This window comes from Pleurodeles waltl, chromosome 10, assembly GCF_031143425.1.
Source record: "Pleurodeles waltl isolate 20211129_DDA chromosome 10, aPleWal1.hap1.20221129, whole genome shotgun sequence".
Lineage (NCBI taxonomy): Eukaryota > Metazoa > Chordata > Amphibia > Caudata > Salamandridae > Pleurodeles > Pleurodeles waltl.
This window is the reverse complement of record NC_090449.1, coordinates 230,589,272-230,614,704: the sequence shown is the minus strand read 5'-3', so window position 1 is coordinate 230,614,704 and position 25,433 is coordinate 230,589,272. Positions and strand designations below refer to the sequence as shown.

Sequence of the window (25,433 nt, the reverse complement as noted above, 5' to 3'; positions counted from 1 at the left end):
GGGGTCTCCTCTTGGTAGATCTGTTTGCATCCCGCCTCAATCGGCAGATGAGGAAAGTTTTCAGCTGGAGGCCAGATCCGGAGGCACTAGCGACAGATGCTTTTCACTAGAACTGGTCTCTGGGTCTAGGCTATGCATTTCCTCCCTTCCTGATGATTGGCAGGGTTTTGGCTCAGATCTGTCATCAGCAGGCGGATCTCATCCTAGTGACTCCTCTCTGAAGGCCCAAGGCTTGGTCTCCGGTAGCCATGGAGCTGAGTTGTGACCTCCCAATATTGATTCCGTTCTGACCCAACCTCCTTCTGGATCCCCTGGGCCTTCCTCATCCTCTAATTATCTTGGGGCAGCTGGCCCTAGTGGCTTGGAGTCTTTCAGGGAAAGGTGGAGTATCCCAGGACTTTCAGAGGAGTCTTCTGCTTTCACTGCAGGATCCTGGTCTTCTAGTACCCACAAAAGATATGCTTCTGCTTGGAAACAATGGTGTTCAAGGTGCAGTGCATGGAACGCTGATCCGTCTTCAGCGGATTGCAGTCTGGTCCTAAATTTTTTGTCCTCCCTAGCTTCGTACAGGTTGGCTTATAGATCGGTTAATAATTATTGGTCTGCCATTTCGGCGGGTCATTTGCCACTGGATGGTAAACCCATGGGGGAATTACCCATCGTTTGTAAGCTTTTGAAAGGCATAAGGTTGGCTAACACCCCTTGTCCACGTTATTCTACCCTTTGGGATGTGACTATAGTCTTGAGATTTTTAGAGTCATGGACGGCTAATAGATACCTTTCCAGAAAACAGCTTTCAGCTAAACTCACTATGTTGTTTTGTTTAATCTTCTGCAAATGGGTTTCTGATGTTAGGGCTTTGCATTTGGCTGGTAGGGTTTTTTTCTCCTGAAGGAATAACCTTTTATATTGATTTCATTGGTTAAACCTTATCACCCTGTTTTGTCTGCCACTCTGGCCAGATGGGTTCACTGGCTCTTAGGTGAAGCGGGCATTGATACTTCTAAGTTTGGCGCTCATTCCACTAGGGGGGCCATGGCCTCATAATCTTTTGCCTTGGGTTCCCGATTAGAAGACATTTTAACTGCTGCAGATTGGTCTTCTGAATCTACGTTCAAATCATTTTATTATAAACCTATTGTGGATATTGCATCAGTGGTTGTGGGTCAGCTTTAAACAAGCATAATCGGAGCCTCTGGTCCTGACATAAAATAAAAAAATTCTAGCATTCCCGTTAAGTATTTTTCAATTCTATTGAGGACACAGAGGCGAGGATTATCCCACCCGCACTGTTAAAGTTGTTATTGGTTTATTGTTTTATTATTGTGATTACTGTTTCATTGCAATGATTACTGTATTTCAGTGCTTTTCCCTCCCTGTTACTATCTATAGGATTATTTTATCCTGTTTTAGTTTTATGGCTTGGTTTTTCATCTTCTTGCAGCTACTTAGGACAAATGATTCTTGGGTGCTTCCAGCGCATTATTCTGAAGATTCAGATGGATGTTGGATTTCATTCCTCTTCATTTTTTGAGTTGGTCTTCTTGGCTTCTCGTCTACAGGCCCTGTGATGTTCTTTCAGCTTGTTTATTGTGGACTCAAATAGACTTTTTCGCGTGTGTTTGAGCAAAGAAAGAGGAGTTGTTTCATGGTTCTCAGCATGATATAGGGGGACGGCCTCTATGGTTATCACGTGCTGTGGATACACTTGGGATTTGTAGTTTTTTCTGTGTGTGCTTTCTGATTGGTTGCTGTTAAAATTAAAGTGAAGAAAGAGAAGCATAACCCTTGCCTCTGTGTCCTTAATAGAATAGAAAATTTCTCAACGGCAATGCTACAAAACTTTTTATTGTTGATTCAGAGGCAATTTAATCCGAACGTTTACTGAACACCTGGGGGCGCTGTCTCGCTCCAGGACTAGAATTTTTCCAACTTTCTCACTACACGCAAACTATCTCATAAGCGTAATCCGAACTGACCCTTAAGATATTAGGGACGAGGGACGACGCCCAGAACTTCTTTTAAGGCCTGAGGGTTGATGAAAAAAAACAGATATATGAGAATGGAATCAGAAAAAAATCAATATTTTCAGAGGCTTAGACTAAAAATAGAACATCTAAGGTCCATATTTATGCTTTTTAGCGACGTATTTGTGCTGCGTTTTGACGCAAAAGCGGTGCAAACTTACAAAATACAATAGTATTTTGTATGCTTGCGCCGCTTTTGCGTCAAAAAATGACACAAATGCAGCGCTAAATAAGTATAAATATGGGCCTAAATTTGAGAGTGATGTTATGCGCTGCACTCACTCATCCCTGCCTACAATTAGAACGCTAAATGTTATGGTATTTCTGGATTTCGATCTGTATATTTCCTTATATATTTTGTTGGTATTTATTTATCCAGGTTTATGTTTTGTTTGATAAACAAATTAAACTTGCTAATATATTTCTATCTTTAGCTAACTGTTGAATGTACATTCTTACTTCGATATCTGAAAGGTGTCTTTTGCAGGGAAACACGAAGGTCCCATAAAACATTACCACTGAATTCAAGTGTTGGTGCATTGCAACAACTCTTTAAGCTTCATTACGAAATCTTTTCCCTTTTTAGGGTCGAGCCTGCGTTGCATGCGCTCGCGCATGCGTTTCGCAGCGAGACTCTTTTGTATTTAGAAAAGGGCTCGGAGCCCTGTCAACTTCACATCAGTGTTTTTTATTGGTTCGTGGGCTTCCCTAATAAAATCTGCTTGCTTTCATTAGTCGAAGGCACGCATATGTGATGCCTTTTCCGGTGGCTAGCCCTCCTCCAGCGCAGCGACCAAGTACAGAAAACATGCGAGGCTCGCTGTTTTCCATCGGGCTCGTGGACTTTTTTTTCTCTAATTTACGAGCCCGATCTCACTTGGCAGAAGTCGAGCGCTTTACATACTTGATTTCACTTTTTTGGGTTATGTACATAAATGCACTTTTGCCCGATAGGTGAAAAGTCGGGTTAGGAGTTTACAACGCGATCAGCTCTATCATGAGCAAACGCGAGACCTGTTGCATTGTAAATGCTTGTTTAACTGTGCTGTGATATGCCATAATTATACCTTTCCCCATTTATTTCCGGACAATCCACATAAAACTTAAATAAAATAACCCACCATGTATGGTTGCAAAGCTATAACGAGAGATAAAAAACATAACTAATTCCAAATGAAATATGACTATACAATAAGCTTTTGATAAATAGAGAAAATGTACTAGGAGTTTTAAAATAATAAAGCGTTGTTTGATTTTCCTGACAGTGCATAAAAAAACGAGAGACACTGAACACCCCGGTCCTTGAGGTGTCCGACATAATCACGAGTACAGGGGCACATACATTAAGAATACACGCATTTGTAAGCACCTGATTGCAACATTTTGCTCGAGGATGAATGCACACCAGGTAGAAGAATACAAAATGGATCGTCTTCGACAGACTCCGGGCACTTGTAACTGAGGCTTATTTGCCCATAGGCTTCTCCCCTCTTATAAATAAAATGATTAATAGGCAAGGTGCCAAAACTAAGCTTATTGTACAACGTTTTGGCCAAAGCCGGTTCCACCTCATCTAAACGAATCTGGAATGAGGGTAGGCATTTTCTTGTGAGAAAAGCCTTAGATAGGGCACCTTAGGAAGGTTTGAAATTCAACACCTCCATAAGCCACTTTTTATTTGAGTTGAGGCTCACTAGCAAGTCCTCGGATCATGGCCTCAGGTGTGGTCCAAATGTTTTAACAGAGTGCGAACATGCTTACATCATTCAAGCGAACCACTGCCTGTGAGGTCCAGTACATCTGGTCGTGCCTCCTTACAGTGCTTCAGCTCAGGTGCACACCACACCTGCACTGAGTAAAGTACATATCTCAGTCTGTCTAGCAAAAAAATGTGCAGCACCCAAGCTCCAAAAGCAATAGGACTGTTGTGATGCCAGAGGGTAGGCTTAATAAACACTCTAAAAAGGACATCTAATAACTCCGAAAGATCAGAGTAACCCCAAATGTCATTTCCTTGCAGAGCAGAATTCTGTGCCAAGAGCTTGTACACTTCAAGAGAGGGGAAGACCAAGTGTCCATTCTTCTCTCTGGCAAAGCACAGGGTTGCTGCTGTGCAGTTTGTTAGGTGGTTAAAGCTCCTGGGTATATGTTTCTTCCATTTTGCATTACGTGGCAAATGTATTGCAAATTTGGGAAAATCTCGCACCTGCTCAGGTCTGCAGAACTTGATAAACTTACATAATGTCTGCAGTCCCATATGTGTCTTGGAGCCCAGTATGACATCTTCAGTAGATAACATGATAGCAACTTTAGATGCCATTATTTTTTACCATCCTTCATGCATGCTTTTAACAGCACCTACTATCCAACTGATATACAGAGAAAACTGTAGAGGAGCTTTGAACAACTCTGACGAATGCATATGTTAACTGTAAAAGATGTTGTAATTTCACCTTTTGGTCTCCCTCATGATCTAGCAGAGTTTCCTTTTGCGCAACCTGATCAGAAGCTCTAATAGATTGCCCGTATCAGCAAAGATGACTATAGGAGGCTCCTCCCTTGGGCGTGGTCCCCATAAAAGAACCTGAGCAGTTTAGGCCGATCCATAAACTTTTAGCCCCCAGGGGTTCAACAGTGAATATGAGGCTTTTGACCTGTAGTTATGCTCAGCGCAGTATGCATTGGTAGACCAGGCACTAGCAATGCTGCATATTGTGGGCTTTTAACCATGCCCACCGCACGCCCATCACTTTCACCTGTTTGTGTGCATGCCTTTCAGAAATCCGTTTTTGTCATTGGTGTATGCTTTACGTTTGTCCCTCCTTGGGGCGGTTTTGTTACCGCCTTGCAGACTGCCCCTGTTACATGGATAATTGCAAGACTGCCTGTACGTTTGACTGTGAGCAAACTTCTCTTTCCTTTTGTTTCTCTCCTTCACGCTTATGGCACTTTGAATCGGCTTGCTTATGTCAACAGTTTTACTTTTAATTTAAATTTATGTGGCAAGAAAGTCCACTTAGGAATTTACAACGCTAATTGCTCTGACCCGAGCAAATGCGAGACCCATTGCATTGTAAATGCTTGTTATTTTTGCAAGCGACTGGAGTGTGAACATGCTTACATTCTTTATTAAATGTAAACATTGGTAAAGCATTATGCTCGATGGAAACAGCTGCATCAGCCACTTAAGTCTCTCTTGCTCTCTCTCGCTTTTAACCTTTAGCTATTTAATCTTAAAACATCTTCCTTGGAAAGTCAACCAAAAGCTTTTGAAAGAGGCCACAGCGGCCCGCTCATAACAAGGATGGGCCTGAATGTTTCATATACATAGTTTGGAGAATATTGCAGAGATCATTGTTTAAAACAACGTGGACAATCTAACCCTTTATTCTTGTGAAGTCAAGAAAATAAGCACTCTAACATTTAGCAAAAAAAAACAAGCTTTTTATGCACCAACAAATTATTTTTGTGGAGTAAACTGTGAAAAGTATCACTTTTATTAAAACAGAGTTTTAACTTCTTACAAGTTGGTGCCCAGTGAGAAAAGTTAACATTTCATAATCTTTTTTGAATTCTGTTTAAATCTTAAAGAATAAAAAATATTTTACAAGTAAACCTTGCCGTTTATAAAGCAAGGGAAATATTGATTTGGATGTACATTTTTGAGATACATTAGGATACATGTTTGCTTTCCCAGTATTTTAAAATGTCCTTTGGTTTAACTTTTTCATCTTTTAGGCAAGGCTTAAAAATCACGAATGGGCAAAGCCATTAGTTTGGCTTTTGCATTTCAAAGGTGTTACCTATTTACCTTTGCTTGTTTCCCTCTTCCTGTGAGTACTAGATTCTGCAGCACACTTAGAAAGAGGAAAATGCCTCAAGGGATTTCCTGCACAAAAATAATCCTCCTTACAATGTAGGCACCCTTGCAGCCAAAACAGATACAGTGCCGGGACAAGGGCAAGAATGCATTATATTCTATTAAATACAGCACATTTCTGCCTTTTCCCTGTCATCCAACATAGCAAGGTGACTTGCTGCACTGCCTGACTTTTCCATAAATATGACCTTTAATATTTGCCAAAATCGCAAATGACTTAATATTGTGTAGAAGGCTATTTTACCACAGGCATGGTCCATCTTTTGAACTTCACTCTCTACCTTGGTTTCAGCTTTTTGAGTGAATCTTGGGGTTAGGTTTAATAATCACTACCCTTCCCGCTGGATAAAGTATAACCCAAAAGGACCAGTTAGCAGTACTAAGTGTGTGAGGCCTTTTCTCTAAGTGGTACTTCAGGATGTGACTAGATACTATTGAAGTGGTATTTTATTTTACCCCAAGTGTAATTTGGAATTAGCTATTAATGCACGACAGTGGTATAACCAAGTTACTCCCTTGGTACACTTCACTCTCTGAGGAAAGCGTTTCACAGTGTCACAGCTGGACTTCGCTCAGAGAGTGCCCTGGGCAAAACCAAATTTGACGCCCTTTCCCACTCGTCTTCTTTTATTATCTATGTATTTAACATTTCGGAGTAAGAGGAAGATGAGGGTTCAAGATGGAGCAGGAATATGTAAAGAAAAACAAACTAAACGCAGACAAGGATGCCAGCATCCTTAGGGAAAAGTATTAAAATACACATTTCTTTGGATCTAAGTTGTTGGAGACTGCTGCAGGGAGCTCCAGCACCCATCTAGAAGTCAGCGCACTGGGTGTGGTTGCAGCTCACATATGCGAAAGGCCAACCCCTGCCCACAGTCAAAACTTAGGGGTTAGTCAAGATGGTAGGTAGAGAGCTATCTGCCAAAACTCATCTGATGCCTGTTACGAGGTGTGTCACATGGCACGCTACAAGCCTCAGCCAACATTGCCTCTGGAGGTGGGCGAGACACTGAAAACTCAAGCCAGGCTCCAGCCTGAAGCCTGGCTCTGGCTCGGCTTGAGATCCTACTGGAACCTCAGGCCCATAATGAACCAACCTTTCATACAACTTCTGCTTCTCTGCCTCCTTCCCATACTCTATGCAGGATGTAGAATTACTATCAGAGCTGCCAACTTTGGAATTGGGAAGCCAGGTTGAGTCTCAGTGCCTTCTCAACATCCACAATTCTGGGCACATCACTTCATTTCCCTATGCCTATAAACATGCATGTGACCATATGGATTGTAGCTGGTGGTCATCTAAAGAGCTCAGCCTTTGGGCTGGATTTGTGCTGGATTTAAAAATTGCACAAAATCAACTAAGAGGTCAAAACAAAACCTTTATATAAGGAAAGACAAACAGAGACCAATTTCTTGGCTACTTTGAACAAAATGAGCCGGCCAAACACACATGTGCACTTTGCATTTCTCCTACCGGCTGTATTGCACAGCTGGGGGGAGAAAGTGGACAGGCCTTCACTCCCTCTGTGAGCGCAGATGCAAGCCGCTCACACCAATCACGAGGCTGCTGTCATGCTGGTGACAGCAACTTCGTGATTGGTTGAGGGGAGTCTGTGAGCCTGTGTGCTTCTGGACGAGGACAGGTGAGACAATCCCATCTCTTGACGGACAAGGTAATTATTTTTATTTATTTTGTTCCCTTCCTTCGTTCAGTGGCAGCCACCAGTGGGCAATACCCAACCTATACCCCTCCCTTACAAAATACTCTTACAACAGAAAGGAAGAAAAAAGGAACTAACTAGACATTTTAAAATCTGAGAACCACTGCTGAAAACATAAGACGAAAGGAATGCAGACTCAAAATTGAAATATGCGACAAAGTGTACAAGAAATAAGGGACTAGAAATATGCAGCCTTGCACATAGTGAAAACAAAGTAACACTAAAAAGAGAGGATATATGCATGGAATATTTCACATCACGATTTCATAGAAATTTAGAGAAAAGCTGTTCCATAATACATTAGACATCCTACATTATGAAATCATTGGATCTCTGAGGTAAAAAGTTTCTTCACATTGAACCTGGACGAACCCCACAAAAGCTCGTGGATCATGTTGACCCTCCCAGACCATTCAGCCGCCATCTTCTCGCAAACATATTCAGCTTTGGGCATGGGTACCACAACCACTATGCTCTTGTATCAAACTCTGCCATTCTCAAAAATCACCATGCGGTCCTTCACTTCAACTGTCGGCAAAAAACCTTGAATGTCCTTTACGAGCATGGTGAGGAATCAGAACCCTCACAAAATCACCAGCTCGAAAACAAGCCACTCTCACGACCGAATATGTGCTTACTTATGCCTATGACAAGAGTAAATCTGTGAGCATTTTGAGGGTGGAATTCAGGGCCCCGTGGAGAGCAGACCCAGTCTAGTCTCTCCACAGGAGCTTTCGGGAGGGAAAGTGAGGTGCAGGATTGATTGGGGATACGTAGGGGAGGGATTAAGTGGGGGACTTATATGGGGTTTTGGGGGAGGTCCCAGCAGGTAGACAGGCGTGTGTTTTGCATCGTAGCGGCATGGCTTCAGGCCGCGACGCTGACACTGTAAGGGCCGCGCTTTGCGTACTCCGCAAACCGGCCGTGCCGATTTGCTCAGGCCTGGTGTCTTGGACCAGGCCTGGGTCGGCATGATGCGCCCGATGTGAGCTGCTTCCAGCGGTGTTGCGGTCACCGCATGTGGTTCACCTGAAAGGGCAAAAAGCGGAAATCTGCAGAGGAAATCCGCAGCGCGTCCATCCCCTGTACTCAAAACCAAGCCCTTTTGTGGCCTTGCCAGGCAGTAATGAAGCAGATGAGGAAGGGGCGAGCCCCACGGTGAGGGGCTCATGATCGGCCCTGCAGGTGCCAACAGTCAGGAGCATGTGTGCAGGCAGCCAGGGAGGCAACAGAGTGAGGTGGCTGGGCCCAGTAATCAGGGCAGCTTGCCTCTAGACCTCTCCTTGGGCAAGGGAAGGGCCAGTGGAGGTGGGGGTTGGGGCCACAGGCAAGAAGAAGGGCAAGGAGGCAGGGAAGCAGGGCATGGGGCTGGGGCTGAGTAGGTCACAGGAGGCTGGTGCATAGTGGACAGCAAGGAGCCTGAGGAGCAGAGGGGGTTTCAAAGGGACTTGCCAGGCCAAGTGAGGGAGGCCTCCACGGGCAATACAGCAGGGCAGTCTAGGGATATAGAGGCAAGGATCAGGGAACAAAGGAGAACGGTAGCGGAGAATGAGGAAAGGTGGGCCCAGCTATGGAAGGACAGGGAGGAGTCCGTAGGTAGAGAGAGACAGCCCAAGAGAAAAGTGGGTGGGGGGGCCTGGGGGCCCACTGGGCCCCAAGGCAGGGCTAGCCAGTTGGGTATGGGTACCACACACAGAGCAGGAGAGGAGTCAAGAGGCTTGTGCGGCCATGGGGTCTGGCAGCATGAAGGGCACGAGTGGCGCACACGGCCATGAGAGGTGCGGAGAGCCCAAGCCAGTAAGGGAGGCTTGCAGAAAGAAGGTGACCGCCAACGGGGCGCAGCACGGCCCCTGGACATTGGTCTGAAGCACTAGAGGGGTCTTTGACGGTCTTCTCTACAGTGCAGGAATGTGTCAGCTGCCAGTATGGCATACACCATGGGGGACAAGCGCAGGACTAGTGGAGCGATGCAATGGATGTGAGGGGTGATGAGGACAAGTGTGAGATGGACGAATGTTATGCTATTAATTGTGTTTGACCAATGACTTTGTGTTTCACCACTGTGCATATTAGTTGCTCAATGTTCACCAGTAGCACATTATTCAGTTTAGCTGCCTATTGGCTTTAACATGGCATTAGCCATTACATTCTGTATTGAATTTAGCTGCCTATTCTTTAACATGGCATTAGACATTACATTTGGTATTTAGGTTAGCTGCCTATTGGCTTTAACGTGGAGTTAGACATTGCAGTTGAGACATTGCAGATGAGCTGTGTTTTTCCACATGATAGACCAAGCTGTGTTTTTCACACCAAACCCTAGCTGATAAGAGAGCGTAGATTTTGTGTTTACCTCTCAATCTAGTCTGGGAACGAGTGAAGTTTGGAGAATTGGCCACTCTCCAAGTTTATTCAGTTCTCACACTGAGTTTGCTTTAAACGATGGCCCTTGGCAACAGCGAGGGGGAGATAGATCTTGACTTCAGACAGGAACGGACATCAGTTGCCTGTCTCCCATTTGGGTGGAAAATCTCTTTCTCACAGTTGAACCGGAGTCATCAACTTGCAGCCCTTAGAAAGATGAAGCAGAGTGATAGGCCCTACGGTGATGCAATTTTGACTTTTATGCTTTGCTTTGAAGTTATGCTATAATATAATCACATGTATTTGCTGTGTATATTGCAACTGAGAAGTACTTTGATATATTTTGCTTTCATTGCTGCGACTACTTTTAAACGTGTGCTTCTAACCTACTAATTTCGTCTTTCAGGAACCTCGTGGTGAAGTAATAATAACAATAAATGTCTTCTTTAAACTAAGAAGTGCAATCCAGAGAAGTTTTGTAAGCTTGGTCATAGGATAAGAGAAGGAATGCAAAACAATGTAGATGAGGTGGTGGAACTTCTATGAGGATTAGGTGGACGAATGGGAAGACGGGGAGATTTGCGAAAGCGAGGTGAGCAGGGTTAAGGAGGGGAAAGGGCGCAGTACTGTCTTACAGTAGAATGCGAACAGTGGGACATTACAGGAGGCAGGACACAAGGAGTAACGTTGTCGTAAGTTTATGACAGCATCAAAGGCTTTGGTTCCCTTTGTTAAAGGTAAGGTAGAATGGTGGTCAGTGTGGGGAGAAGTCCAAGGTACTGCTGTGGCTAAAACACACAAGTCCATGGGGTGGGTGATTAATCAGTACATGACACATCTGAAGCTAATGCGGCACAGGATGAGGACGGTAAGCAGACAATGGTACAAGACACGAATACTGTGGGTGAGGCTGGGGAAAAGGCAACGGGATCGGTACAGAAGTGGATGACAAGGTCAGTGTGGGCATAAGTATCGGCTCCCTTACATGGGCCTCACAATGCCATTAGGTTCACATGTGGCTGACAAGACAAAGGCTAGGATTTGGTGGATAAGTATGTGGATGTGTTCAAACTACTCCATAGGAACATTCAGGGCTCCAAGGAAGAAGAGTGAGAGTTAGCTCGCCGACCCAGGGTACTGATCACTATAGACAATTGGACTCCAGCCTTTTTGATATATGCCAGTATCTATTGAGAAAAATTTCCCAGCAGGGTCATCGCAATGTTTAAGTACATGGACATTGTACGCAAAGCCCAAGTGCATTTTGGGGGGGGTTTCCTGGCTGAGTTATGACGAGGAGTTTCGGGCACGGGTAAGTGTGAATCCAGACAAGCCGTGGGGGGATGTGGACTCAGAATTGTGGATGCAGTGGATGGCTTCATCACATTCTGCAGCATCAACACATACCACTAGAGGCCTACTGGTGGTATATAAGCCTTTTCAGTCACGTCCCGCCCAAGGGGAGCAGGTACCATACAGTGTCCGCTGATACTTACTTCAGGGGCATGTTGGAACTTTAATAAGGGTTTCTGCTCAAGACATCCATGTAAATTCAAACATGAGTCCTCCAAATGTGGGGGAAGACACCCAATCATGCAGTGCTTTTCGCTCACCAGTCCAGCTGAACAGTGGAGAACAGCCAGAGGTAGAGGGATGCAAGGCACTCCTGCGCCAAAGGGTGCCTACGCCAATTAAGCTGGAAGTCTTGCCTCCTTGGTTGCGCATGCACCTGCATGGGGACATAGCGTGCAGATTGGATTGGGGTTTCAAAGAAGGGTTTTGGATAGATTATCAAGCGCCGAGAAGGAAGAGATGGGCAGACAATTTGCGGTCTGCCAAAGAAATGCTTCAGGTGGTAGCAGATAAGTTGGTGAAAGAAGTGGGAGAGGGCAGAATTGCGGGTCCATTTTTTTAATGTCCTCTAGGAAATCTGATGATTTCCCTTCTGGGTGTGGTCCCAAAAAAGACTAAGGGTGAGTTTAGGCTCAGCCGTCGCTTGTCCTGGCCTGAGGGGGCGTTGGTGAATGACTTCATCGCTCAAGAAAACACAAGGGTGGTGCACGCTTCCGTGGACGATGCCATTTGGCTCGTTCGTGGGTGTGGCAGGGATCTGAGTTAGCAAAATGTGACATTAAAGCGGCTTTTCGGCTCCTGCCAATCCACCCTGAGGATTTTGCATTACTGGGAAATCTATGTGGACAGGGTAGTCCTGATGGGTTGTGCCATTTCATGTGCGCTGTTCGAGGCTTTTAGCACTTTCCTACAATGGATTTTGTTAAGGTGAGTGGGCATCGGGAGGTGACACATTACTTGGATGATTTCCTTTTTGTGGGTAAGGCTGGATCCGATTCCTGTAGGAAGGCTTTGGCAGGGTTTGAAAGACTGGCCCAGGCGATGGGGGTTCCTTTGGCTCCAGGGAAGACTGAGGGCCCCAGTTGTGTGCTGACATTCTTGGGGATAGAACTGGACACAGAAGGCTTAGTGGCGAGATTGCCGGTTGGAAAGGCGGACGAGATTCTAGATTTCCTAAGACATATCCGGTCCTTGCATAAGATCGAATGCGCATGGCACAGCAACTTCTGGCTTTTCTCAACTTTGCATGCAGGGTAGTCAGGGGGGATCAGAACATTTTGCAGGTGGCTGGGACTAGCTATGTCCAGTGCCTCCCTCCGGCACCACGGGATTCATGTGTCGCTGGGCATATGAGAGGACATCAAGATGTGCAAGACATTCTTGACATAATTCAGTGGGGTTTCCATGAGTGAGGACACTATATGGCAGGTTCAGGTTTTCTTGGATGCAGCTGGGGCCTCTGGTTTTGGTCTTTTATGGGTTGACCGGTAGTGTGCAGAGACGTGGCCTGAACATTGGATGACACAAGGCAGGAGCATTGCTTTTCTGGAATTCTTTCCTGTGCTGGTGGCCTTGACAGTGAGGGTGGACGAGCTGGCCAACCGGACTGTAGTTTTTCACGTGGACAACATGACAGTGGTGGAACTTGTGAACAGACAGAGGGCCAAAGATCTTAGGGCATTGCGATTATTGAGGTGTTTCATGATCAGATGTTTATCTTTAAATGTCATATTTAAAGCAGCACACATTCAGGGGGTGAACAATGCTATTGCAGATTCCCTCAGATTCTCATTTACAGTGGCAAGGGTTTTGCAGTTTGGCACCAGGAGTAGAGTGACACCAAGACAGCGGTCCCGGCGGACATTTGGGAGTGGGGGCATGATGATCATTAGGCTGGTGGAGATGTCATTAGCGGAATCCACTCAGAAGAGTTATCGTCTGGCATGGTTGGAGTTTCAGAGTTTTGAATGTTTTGAAGGGGATTTTTGGGTGCAAAATGACGGCATGCTTGAGTCCAGGGTGTTATGCTTTGTATTGTTCCTGAAGGTTTGTCACCCAGGATATTTGGGAGTAAGTTGGCTTGTGTTTCATTTTATGGGAAATTGTTTGTTGGTTGCGACCCAGCAAAAGGTGACATTCTGGATAGAATGTTGAAAAGGTGGGGTCAGAGTGGGGACATGCAAGGAAGAAAAGGAACCTATCACATTTGACTTACTGTTGGTGCTATTGCACATACTGCCGGTTCGTTGTACAGATGCTCATGAAATTTGTTGTTTAGGCTGTGCATAGTGTGGATGTTCTTTGGGGCATTTCGGGTGTCTAAACTTTTGGGTGTGGGTAAGTCCATAGGTGTGGGTAAAGTATGCCTGCGAGGGGGGCGATTGGGTATATGGCTCAGAAAGTCCAAGACTGATCAGTTGGGAAAGGGGAAATGGGTGTTGTTGAGGAAAGGCAGAGATGCAGCTGCTTGCCCGGTTGTTGTGTGGAACAGTTTTAGGTCATAAGGGGCGACAGTTGGGGTCAGTGTTTTTAGTGACGAGAAGCTCACTCAAGTGGCGAGAAGCGCACAGCATTCCAGTTGTTGTCTGTTTTGCAGGTGGCATTGAGACAGACTGGGAGGCAGGCACAGTGCTATGGAACTCATTCATTCAGAATAGGGGTGGCTACAGCGGCAGATCATCTAGTTTGGGACTGGGCTCAGATTCTGTGGATTGGTAGGAGGAGGTCTAGATGCTGCAAGCGGTATGTGAGGTCTTGATCTGGGGGGGCATGTACTTGGGAGAGGAAGGTACAAGGGCTTAAATAGAGGGGTGTGTGGGATTTGTAGATGTTGTACTAAAGTTTGTTCTTTTTGTAGGTTGCGTGAGTGGCCCCAGGAGTGAACAAATGGTCACTTGGTTGGTTGGGCATTCGTTCATACATTGGGCAGCAAAATACGCAGAGAGGCAGATTTATGGACGCTCCTTAGGACTGCCGAGTAGCGGTCATGAGGTTTTGTGGTGGGCGAAGAGCGGTATGAGTTGGGGTAACTTGCTTCCTTTTTTGACATCTATGATGCCGAAAACTGGAGTTGTCCTGATGTTATGCTATTGCACCTGGTGTAGAATGATCTGGTGCAGCTTTCGGGGCTCACCCTACTGCAACATATGCAACGTGATTTTGAGTTGCTTCGTCAGAAGATGAATGGTACCTGCTTAGTCTGGACTAAGTTTGTACCTAGGAGGAAATGGAGAGGGGCGCTGAAGCATTGGGCTATGGAAAGGGCTCGGAGAAAGCTCAATCAAGCAATGAGGGTTTTCTGCTGGGCCCATGATATTAAGGTGCTGAAGCATGGGAAGATTACAGAGTAGGAGGCAGAGCTTTTCAGGAATGATGGTGTGCACCTATCCGAGTTGGGCAAGGCATATTACCTTACAGAGCTTCTTTTCATTTTGGGGGATTTGTGGAGGGAAAAGATGTGGCTCAAGGAGAAGGTGTAAGATCGTGCAATGTTGCAGTGGGTTCGCTGGTGGGGCAGCAAAACGCCAAAATGGTTTGTGGTGTGTGGCAGTAGATGGGGGAGGGAGGAGAGTCAGATGCGGGCCTGGCCACCCTTCCAGGGGGGAGAAAGAAGTAGGTGAAGGATGATAGTGTGGGGGATGCCCAAAGCAGGCAGGAGATGAAAGGAAAAGGGGGATGTGTGGGTGACTTGAAGTGGAAGATGGGTGAACGGAGGAACATTGAGGGAATGGGTGAAAAGGATGACTGGGGAGAAGTTTCAAAGGGTGGGGTTTTAAAAGTTAGAGTTGATTTTGAGCATGTATAATGTTATGTATAAGATGCAATCTTGTCCTAAATAAATGGCCTTTTATACTACGTAAAACCTGTGTTACTGCCTGTGTCCCGATGGAGGGCCCAGTGGAGAGCAGACGCAGTCTAGTCTCTCCACAGGAGCTTTTCGGAGGGGAAGTGAGGTGCAGGGTGACGGGATTGGTTGGGGATCTGGGGGGAGGAATTAAGTGGAGGACTTATATGGGGTTTAGGGGAGGGACAGGCTTCTTCCGTGCCAGCCCATCGCATGGTTGGACATTTGGCCACCCACCCGCCCTGCATGCAAAAGGGTACCAGAATGAGGTGGTAGAGTTGTTGATTGTGTGTGTGTTGGGTAGAACGCCATTTAGGGACGGTTGCTGATGGGAGTTGGAGGCATTAGATGGGCGAGGGTAGAGAGTCTGATGCCGGCCTGGCCATCCTTCCAGGGGGAAGAAAGAAGCAGGTGAAGGATGATAGCATGGGGATGCCCCAAGTAGGCAGGGGATGAAAGGAAAAGGGTATGTGTGGGTGAATTGAAGTGGCAGATGGGTGAACGGAGGAAAAGTGAGAGAATGAGTGAAAAGGATGACTGGGGAGAAGTTTCAAAAGGGTGTGGTTTTAAAAGTTAGAGTTCTGTCCTAAATAAATTACCTTTTACACTTCGTAAAAACTGTGTCACTGACTGTGTCCAGAGAGTAACTGTAAGGATGTATGAAAATATCCACAAACATATGATTTTGAATCCATGCCTAATTTGCTTGTCTGTGAATTCCATTACAATTGTGATTTTTTTCAGTCCTGATTCTTTTAATTGGATTTTCTGATTTTTTTCTGTAACTTTAAAATGAGACACGTAACAACAAAAAAGTGCACCATTTATTTTATCAAAGTGTCTGGGTTGGAATCTGTAAACCAAAGAATTACACACAAATATGGGTAGCAGCGTAGTTTGTACAGTGCTCCATATAAATAAAAAATAAATACATAGATAAGAACATAAATAAAATGGCACAGCACAAAAAGAAGGATTACTTTCCTGTAGAGGGAGCAGGTGAATGATTGAAAAGTTAAAAGGGTACAGGGTTTCGTGTCCTTGCCTGCTGTGGCTGCTAACGCATCCCCTCTGTATAAATTGTGAATTCCATCAAGCAGCCTGTGTAAATTACTGAGGAAGTAAAATTATACAGTTCCAATATTACGGGAATGCAGAAATAACACATTCATTTACAAAACACTGTAAACAGTTTGTGCCAGCATATGGCTGGTGGGACTAAACTGTAAATACATTCAGAAAAACAAGTGATAACATTTTATTTCTATTTCTCTAAGGGCTAGATGTATCAAGTTCCCGGTTTGCATTTCTTACATAGCAAATTTTAAGAAACCAGTATTTGAGAAATGCAAAACGGGAAGTATGAAAATTGCAATTCGGTAATAGCGTTTTCTTAAAAATCGCAATCACTATTAGCGAATCGCAATTAGGGAATGGGACTCCATTCATCCCTATGAGCCTGTAGGCCCATAGGTGTGAATGGTTTTGCATTTCTGAATTTGCGAATTCCTGTTAGGAATTCGCAAATTAGATAATGTAAATCCCAGGGTGCTGTGGGCCTAAGGCCCCCTTTGATGCGCCCCAAAATAATACTTGTGGACATCTAAAGCGTACACATGCCCTAGGGGCATGTGTGCGCTACATATCATTTTTAAAAGTGCATTTAAAAATTGCACATGCTTACCACCAAACTTCAATTCGTGGTAATTGCATTTCCTAAATGCCCAAATTCGCATTTAAGAAATGCATGCTACATGTGCACTGGTAATCGTAAATAGTTATTCCCTATTTGTGATTACCTATTTAGGGAATCGCAATTCGCTTCCCTAAATGGAGTCGCAATTTCAGGGAATCACTATTTTAGCGATTTGTTGAAATTGCACTGTAAATGCTTTTCATACATTCTGAAAGGCATTTTTGCATCCGCAAACAGTGTAATTTTGCGATTTGCACCATTTGCGAATGCAAAAACTTTTATATATCTAGCCCTAAATCTCTTAGTATGTCATTTTGCCCTTGGTGTGCTGTCCTTCATTGTGCGGGATCAGCAACAGCCCTGGTCCCTGCTCCCTTGGTGGAAGACTGCCTGCTATATTTTGACAATACTTCAACCAGTACTATGGATGCACTGAAGGCAAAACAGTTGCAGAGTAGGTGCCATGTTTTATTGGCCCGCTTGGTAAACTTTTTTCATTTTCTAAACAAACTCTCAGGTATAGAAAAATAAACAAAAACAAACCCAACAGCCATGACATAAAGGGAGTTTTCTACCTGTCTGTCAAAGCCATTCATTAACTCCCTTCTCGGGAATGAATAGTGGACCTGAGAAAAGAAATCCAGCATCAGTCAACCTGGGCGATTGTCACTGGCCAGGACAGCCATGAGGAGGATGGGTCGCTAGGTCAATGGTTTCCACTGGTGGAGTCATGTGAGGGTACACCAGTAGAAACCCATTCATTTCCCCACATCTATAACACCCTGGATCTGGAGGTTATAACAAAAGACAACATTTGTACTGTTTTACCGTAATAACGACAAATATATCATGGCTTCTACAAAAGGACAAGCGAAGACTAGACATGTTTGATGTTTCTGAAAATACTCACAGTAAAATTCATGTGTGACATTCTCCTTTTGATGATTTGCTGCACTTGCATCTGCCTTTCTGGGCTTGTCTGCAGTTTTTTTTCTGATTGTTCCCCAGATTTTCCAATGCTCATACGAAGGGAGGCTTCTGCCCAGTGACTCGCAAAATTTCTTCGAACGCTCCAACCTGGGGGTCGTTCATTTTTCAAAGCCCGCTGTTAAAAAAAAAGATAATCCAACTTGTATTTATTTAGAAGCAAAGTACTATTCTTTTTTCTTTGCTCTGCTCCTTTTCTATGTCTCAAACTCTTTTGAAGGATAAGTGATGGCGTCAATGACCTCTGATGCGGATTGAAGCAGGAATAGCTTCTGGATCTTATTCCAGGTACCAAATTACCTGGTTGTTTACATCATTATATTAAGGTCAACAATATCAACCTATAAAAGTGTTGCATCTATTATTTCACCAACCACTAGATCATAAATGAAAGTAGAAAGAGTTACGATTACTAATCCTAACTCCACATCTACTTACCTTGGCAATATAGTGGTAGTCGCTACAGTAGATGCAATATTTTGCTATGCGATTTATCATGCGTGGTACAGTGACCCCTCCTCACCAATTAAATCAATTCCTCTGCCTGATTTGTTTCACAATATGTGTACCTCTTCCACGTGATGTGGTAACTACTTAAATTCATGCATTTACCTTACAATCATACCTTTTTTGTCAATCTATCATTAATTCTTTCAGCTTTCAACCTTACAATAATAAATAAAACAATTAATAAATACATAAAACCACATAAAACCACATAAAAGATCAATCTCATATCTGCTATGCTGGCCTAATGAAAGTAATTATGTGACCAACAGGTACCTGTCAATATCCTAACAATATGCAAGTGCATACAAATAGAAGGAGGCATAAGCACCATGATATCCCCAACTGTGCACCTTCTTGCAAAAACCTAATCAGATTCCCAAAGCGGCAGGCAGTTCCCTCATGCGTGGACAAACTGCCCATAAGTACGAACCTACTGAATTGAAAATATATTCATTGTCAGTAAGTCAGTCAGTCAAAAGAACTTTATTCGGCAATTGCCATAAAAGTACAAACAAAATGACATATCTAAAAAGTGAACCAACAAAATAAGAAACAATTTAAATAGACAACCCCAATACCAAAACTTAAATAAACTACCTTAACAACCTAAATTTATCTAACCCAATTTGCCATTTCAGAGATAAGAAAAGTTTACTAAGTATAATTTTAAAACCACTTAAAGATGTACAAACTTATGATAATTCTTACCACAACATTTACTAAAAAATAAAATATAATACCAACATTTTAGATAACCTAAAATGTAAAAAAATCCTCACTCCATATAAAATCACAAAAGCATCACAAGCAACATATAAAATTTGCTAACCACTAAGAATAAGCAAATTCATATAAATCCTTATATTACCAGAACTTATTCTAAAATGAAAAGAACAATATAATATGATACTAAAATATTAAAATGAACCCAGAATATAATAACTAATTAGATCATAAAAGCAATTCAAAATGTAGTTAAAAAAAGATTGCTACCCAGTGGAAATGTACAAATTTATAACAATTCTTACATTATGAAAAGTTCTCTAAATTTATGCAAAGGATATAGGTGGTAAAGTAGATAATTAACAAGATGTTAATACCGTTTCCTAATAGCAATAGCAGATCTAATAACATTTAATACATGATAACAAATATGAGTTTCTGACAGTTTCCGAAAATATATCAGAGCTTCCTTATAGTAGATAGGTCTTAATTTACGTAAAAGTGGTAAATTAAAAACCTTTCTGGGGGTAACATAAAGAGTGCAGAAAAGAAAGGACTGAGAAGTACTCTGCTTTGACCTTGCATCGCAAGGTCAAGGTGGTAGATCTTTTTGCCAAAAACACTGATTAGGGAAGGCCACCTTAAAATGTATCAAATTTAATCTAAATTAACTTAAGAGAGAATATATTCTTGGGCACGAGAACCAACTCAGATAGGGTTACTTGTTTGATGCCGTTGCAATATGAGCATAAGAATCAAAAGTTTTCAGTTTCAAAGAACTGTAGAATCTTAAATTTAAAATATGCTCAGAATAGCGTGATTTCAAAAGATTCCTTGCATTTGTGGTTAGCGATTGTCGTTTTTCAAACATGTTCCTGAGCCCTAACTTTTCAAAAGATATTAGCAATGAATTAATTCATTGTCTGTCCTGAGGCAGAACAGCAATACAGATTCAACACATTTCATTTTGTAGAATCTGAAAAAGGGCAGGAGCCACCTTTTATGTGCAAGGCCAAGTTTTTTTTGTAAAACAGCAAAAGATACAATGGAATATCCTTCGCCTCACAATTGCAGTGACAATATTCACCACCTGTTGAGAGCCTTGAACATATAGCTTGGTATTCCCTGGGCTGCAATGCACCTAATCTAAACTTGATATATATCGTAAGGTTTTCTCAGGGTGGATCGAATCTAGATACAACACATAATGCCCAAGTCATGGAGAGTTTCTTCTCCCAACTGGCCCCAAAGCAGCACTCCTTAGCAAGCGCTGCAGTGTCCCACCTTATGTTACTCAAGTCAGACCATAGGAAACCCAGCTGTGCTTCAGCTACTGTACATTTTATATAAGTCAGCCATCTATTACTGCTGTGACCACTAAGCGTCTTCCAAGGATTTTAGGTAAATTGTTGCCTTTGGATTCATCACAATTCTAAACCAGTATAACACTAGTTTTAGAGCAGCTACTTACTCTACTGACATGAAATTGAGTTTATAGATTTGGAAGATGGTGCTGACAGTCTTGGCTGCTGTCTTGTGTCAATATTTTAAAACAGTCCCGTAGGTCTGGCCTAAAACTATGCATGCACCAACTTTGGTGAAAAGTGACAGCAACTTTGAAGTTAGCGTACTGCATTAACCAGGATGCAATGGGGTGAGCTGTGTTGGGACAAGAGGCAGTGTGCTCCCTCCCCTCTTGTGTTTAAAAGGCGCCCTTCAGTAATGAGCTGACCAGCTTACCTGGGATGCACCTGTGTGCCTGTGGAGTGGCACTGTGACCTGTGAAGACTCGGGCAGCATACCGGCAACCCCAGACAACTTTGCTCTGCTCTCTACTGATGAAGGGCTAAACCCAAAAACAAGTGTCTAGAGATAACAGCACCACTTGCACCAACTTTGGTGAAAAACTACAGCAACTTTGAAGAAAGCGTACTGCATTTACCAGTATGCAATGGGGTGAACTGTGCTGGGATGAGAGGCTGCTGCCTCCCCTCTTGTTGCTTGAAACTATAGTTCCTTCTGTATGTGGCTATTCCAAGGTATTTTGTTGTAAACCATATCCCCAGATAATCGTACTTCTTAACAGGGTCAATGGGCTCACCATATATCTTTAAATCTTTCTTGAAACTGGGGGACAGACTCAGCACCATACTTTTTGTCTTGTTACACTTAATGATCTAATACTTTTTTTGTTTACAATAATCTATAAATCGTGCTAATAATCAATGGATTGCATTTTCTAGCTGAGCAAGCAGGACTGCGTCATTGGCACATAGTAGTATTGTGACCTTTCTTCCTGCTATAATACGGGCGTCAATGTGTTCTTCCAGCATATATTCAACGAAATCATATAAAAAAAGACTGAAGAGCAGAGGGGACACACCTAACCCTGTCGGACACCCTTTTCGACAGGGAAGATTTCAGTGTACTCGCCTCACTGTTCATAACTAACTTTGCTGTGTGATTAGTCTGGTGTGAAATTATTGCATGCGCTAGTGTGATATCAGCCCTTTAATCTACCAGTGATCTCCATAACTTCTGCCGGTCCAAAAGGCCAAAAGCTGTCTTCTGGTCAACATTAATTAAGTAGGTTGAGGATTTTCTTTTGATTATATACTTGTACAAGATCATATATTGCCATACTGCTTGATCAATGGTTCCAACCCATGCTCTGAAGCCAGCCTGGGTTGCTGTTAGAATATTCTGACTGACCACCCAACCTTGTAATCTATTTAGTATAACTTGCAAATAATTTTTCCCACCTTGTCTGAAAGAGAAATTGGGCATTTGGAGGGACTATTTCAGTCACCCTACTCAAATATGGGTACTAAGATGGCTGGGCGCCACAAGGATTGGACACGTTTAATAGCTAATGACAATTTGAATACTTTTGCAAGGACTCTAGTTCATATTTGAGGATCTTCACAGTAGATATAGATGGACACTAGATCTGGGCCTGGTGCTTTATGGTTTTTTATACTTCTCAGTACCTGTTCTACTTCTAGTACTTGAATATTAAGAACAGAATGCCCCTTGTAAATGCCCCCTCTGACTGCCTGGGATTCATCCCTATACAAACCAGAAAAGTGCTTGACCCAGGACTCTGGGCCAATATAATATGACAATCCAGTATATTCAATGCCCCGTTTTTTACAAGAATGACAACTTCCCAAAACCTTTTGGTGTTTTTCATGGAGGAGTATTCTCTCATCTCAGCCCCTAGGGTATTTTGTAATGCCAGTTTCTTTGTATTTAGGAGATGTTTGTATTCCCGCCTACATTTTTGGAAATATACTTCACCAAGTAAATTGCAGTTGGGCAGCATCAAAGCTTGAGAGATAACTCTCTTCATAAACAAGCATTCAGCATCATAGCAGCTATACATATTGCTGTACTTTCTAATAGTAGGACGGCTGCCTTAACCTCAATCAGGTTTGACCACAGCAGTTCCAGATATTTGATCATAGAGCCATATGCTATCAACATATTGTCACTACCATCAATCGGGCATTCAAGATAGTGATGCCATATTTTACCATTATAGCTTCTAGAATTGGTGTTTCATTCTGCTGTTTCTTTATGTTCCGCTTTATAGTCTTCATGTTGTTAGTTGGAATAATCTCAGGGCCATAATTCTCCTTGATATACATGCCAGTGCTAGAGTACCTCGTGGAGCTCAGTGTAATTGTGATGGGTCTTTTCACTCCGACCCACACACTTCCCCGACTTGTGCTGACTCTGCCTTTGTTGCACTGGAGCTAGCCCAGGATCACAGCGCTGACATTGGCTGCCGACCACAACCGCAGGAGTTGACGGGATTTAAAAGACTGCTTCCTTCCCTTCAGGGAAGCGACACCCGGAATAGGAGCTGGGAGACACCGGAGTTTCTAGAGAGAGAAGACGCCGAGACAACCAACGAAGACGCTGCCTCGTGGAGGAACAAAACGCTGCCGGGATCGGGACCAACAGAAACCCTGGAAGACAACCGCTGACCCCGGGAAGCCGAACGGAAAAGCCGCCACGCTTCAGGAGAAGCGTGGCCTCTCCAGGTACGGGGTGAGGGACAAGGGAAACCGGGCGGGAGGTGCGGAAAGGAGGGAGGAAAGGGGTCACAAAAGGGAACAGAACGGGGAACACGGGGAAGAAAGGGGTGGGCACGAAACGGGCACACTGAGAAGAAAGAAAGACAGCAAGGAGAGATATACTGAATTATATGAAGGCAGAGAACAGAGAAAATAAGAAAACAATAGAAAATAAGACAGACGGGAGAGCAAGGAAGAGAAAAGACAACAAGGAGAGATATACTGATTTATATGAAGACAGAGAACAGAGAAAAGGGAAAAAGAAGAAAACGATAAGAAAAGAAGAAAGGACAACAAGGACAAGAACAGAACAAGAGAACCAGTGAAGAATAAGGGAGAGAAAGAAAAGGAAAAGACCAGAGAAAGATACTTAGGGAAAGAAAGAGAGGGAAGGAAATCAGCAAAACCTCTATCCCACACTTACCCGTACTATTTTTTTTTTTTTTTTCCCACACGCTTCCCGCGAGGTCCTGGGAGAGAGAGAGAGAGAGAGAGAGAGAGAGAAGAGAAAGAGGAAGAAGACGCGAGCTGTCCTCAAGAGGTAGAAGACGCAACGATCTGTCAGGCATAAAAATCTTTCACATAAGACTGAATTCTATTCAACCAAATAAATCATACCTTTTTAAAATAAGGAAACCCGCGCAGTCTAGTCTTTATAACAACCATCCTCGTACAAAGTGGTGTCAGAAGTGGGATATGGAGGAAAAACCAACTATGGCTGATGTTATTGCACAACTTGCAGAGGGGCAACGGCATCTTCAGTTGATGTGGGAGCAACAAATGAAGGAGGCCAAGGAGGAGAGAGATGCACTGCAAACCGCGCTTAAGAGCCAGGCCACAATTATGGCTAACAATCAACTTGTCCACGAAACTGCCATAAGTAAGTTAACAGAAACTATCGCACACACAAAGGTACACCCTAACGTGCCCAGCAGTGTACTTCAAAAATATCAGGAACAGGAGGATCCTGACTCCTTCTTCCTGAATTTTGAGAGGGTAGCTAGCTTCGCCAATTGGCCCGAAGATAAATGGGATCAATATATTGCTCCCCTATTAACCGGACAATTACAGGCGACTTATCAGGCAATAAACCCTACAGGTAACTTACCGTATAAAGACATAAAAAAGACTATACTGAAAAGAGTGGGCCTGGATAGTGAAAGTTACCGACATAAGTTCAGACACATGAAATGGCTGGTACCGGAGAACCCTCGTACCTTGTATTATCGGGTTCAACACGCTGCAGGGCGATGGCTACGACCCACAGAGAGAACCAGGGAAGAGATGTTCGATGTCGTAGTACTGGAACAATTCCTGGATGCCCTGCCCTCTTCCACAAGAAACTGGTTTCGCCAACATCCCGGGCTAAACAATGAAACAGCCATTGAATTGGCATGTGCTTTTCACAGGAGCCCCGAATTTAAAGCCACTACCAGCAGGAACCCCATACCAGCTGCTATGCGCTCAGGACCGGGGAACTGTCTACCACCTCGCCCTCCGGTTTCTCACGAATCAGAACGAAGCCGCATACCCCATCCAAATCCAGCCCCATATCCCACAAATGGACCGCAATGTTATAATTGCTCAGAATGGGGTCATATTGCCCGGTTCTGTCCACAAAAGAAGGATGTAGAGGAACCAATGGAAATTGGAGATACTAAAGGAAGGGTCTTCTGGGCCGGGGAGGCCAAACCCACATATACTTTACCTATCCTTTTGAACGGCCAGGAGAGAGTGGCTCTGGTGGACTCGGGTTGCAGTCAGAGTGTGATAAGACAAGATCTGGTGAGCCCGAAACAAACCGTGTCCCAGGCCCATGTGTTAATCGCCTGCGTCCATGGAGACCAATCATATTACCCTGTCGCTATGATTACATTTCAATGGAGGGGTGAGGAAGAACCCCTCAGGGTCAGGGTGTTACCACATCTCGAGGAAGACATTATCATTGGGACTGATTACACGGCCTTTACACAATTATTAAACAAAGCTGGGGAGGAACACACCATGAGGAAATGGTGGGACGAAATACCGCAAGATACGGAGATGGCCGACACTCGTCCCCTCAAATCTCACTTGAGTAGAAGACAAAAAAGAAATCAGAGACATTTACACTGGGAAGAGAACTGTGGAAACAAAGAAGAAGCAGAAGTCACGCGAAAGGTATATACCGTAGCGAGTGACTTTAGACGAAGTCAGAGAGAGGATCCTACGCTGAAAAATGAGTGGGAAAAAGCACTTAGGAA

The 25,433-nt window shown here is 43.7% G+C and overlaps 1 protein-coding gene across 1 annotated transcript in view; it reads right to left on the bottom strand.

Annotated features, from left to right (window-relative positions):
* LOC138261364 (serine-rich adhesin for platelets-like) overlaps positions 1–25,433 on the bottom strand; it is a 320,695-nt gene that overhangs the window by 202,915 nt on the left and 92,347 nt on the right. The window contains exon 3 of the mRNA XM_069210232.1: positions 17,799–17,993. Within this exon, the coding sequence (XP_069066333.1) occupies positions 17,799–17,993 (195 nt within the window). The remainder of the gene's footprint in view (positions 1–17,798; positions 17,994–25,433) is intronic.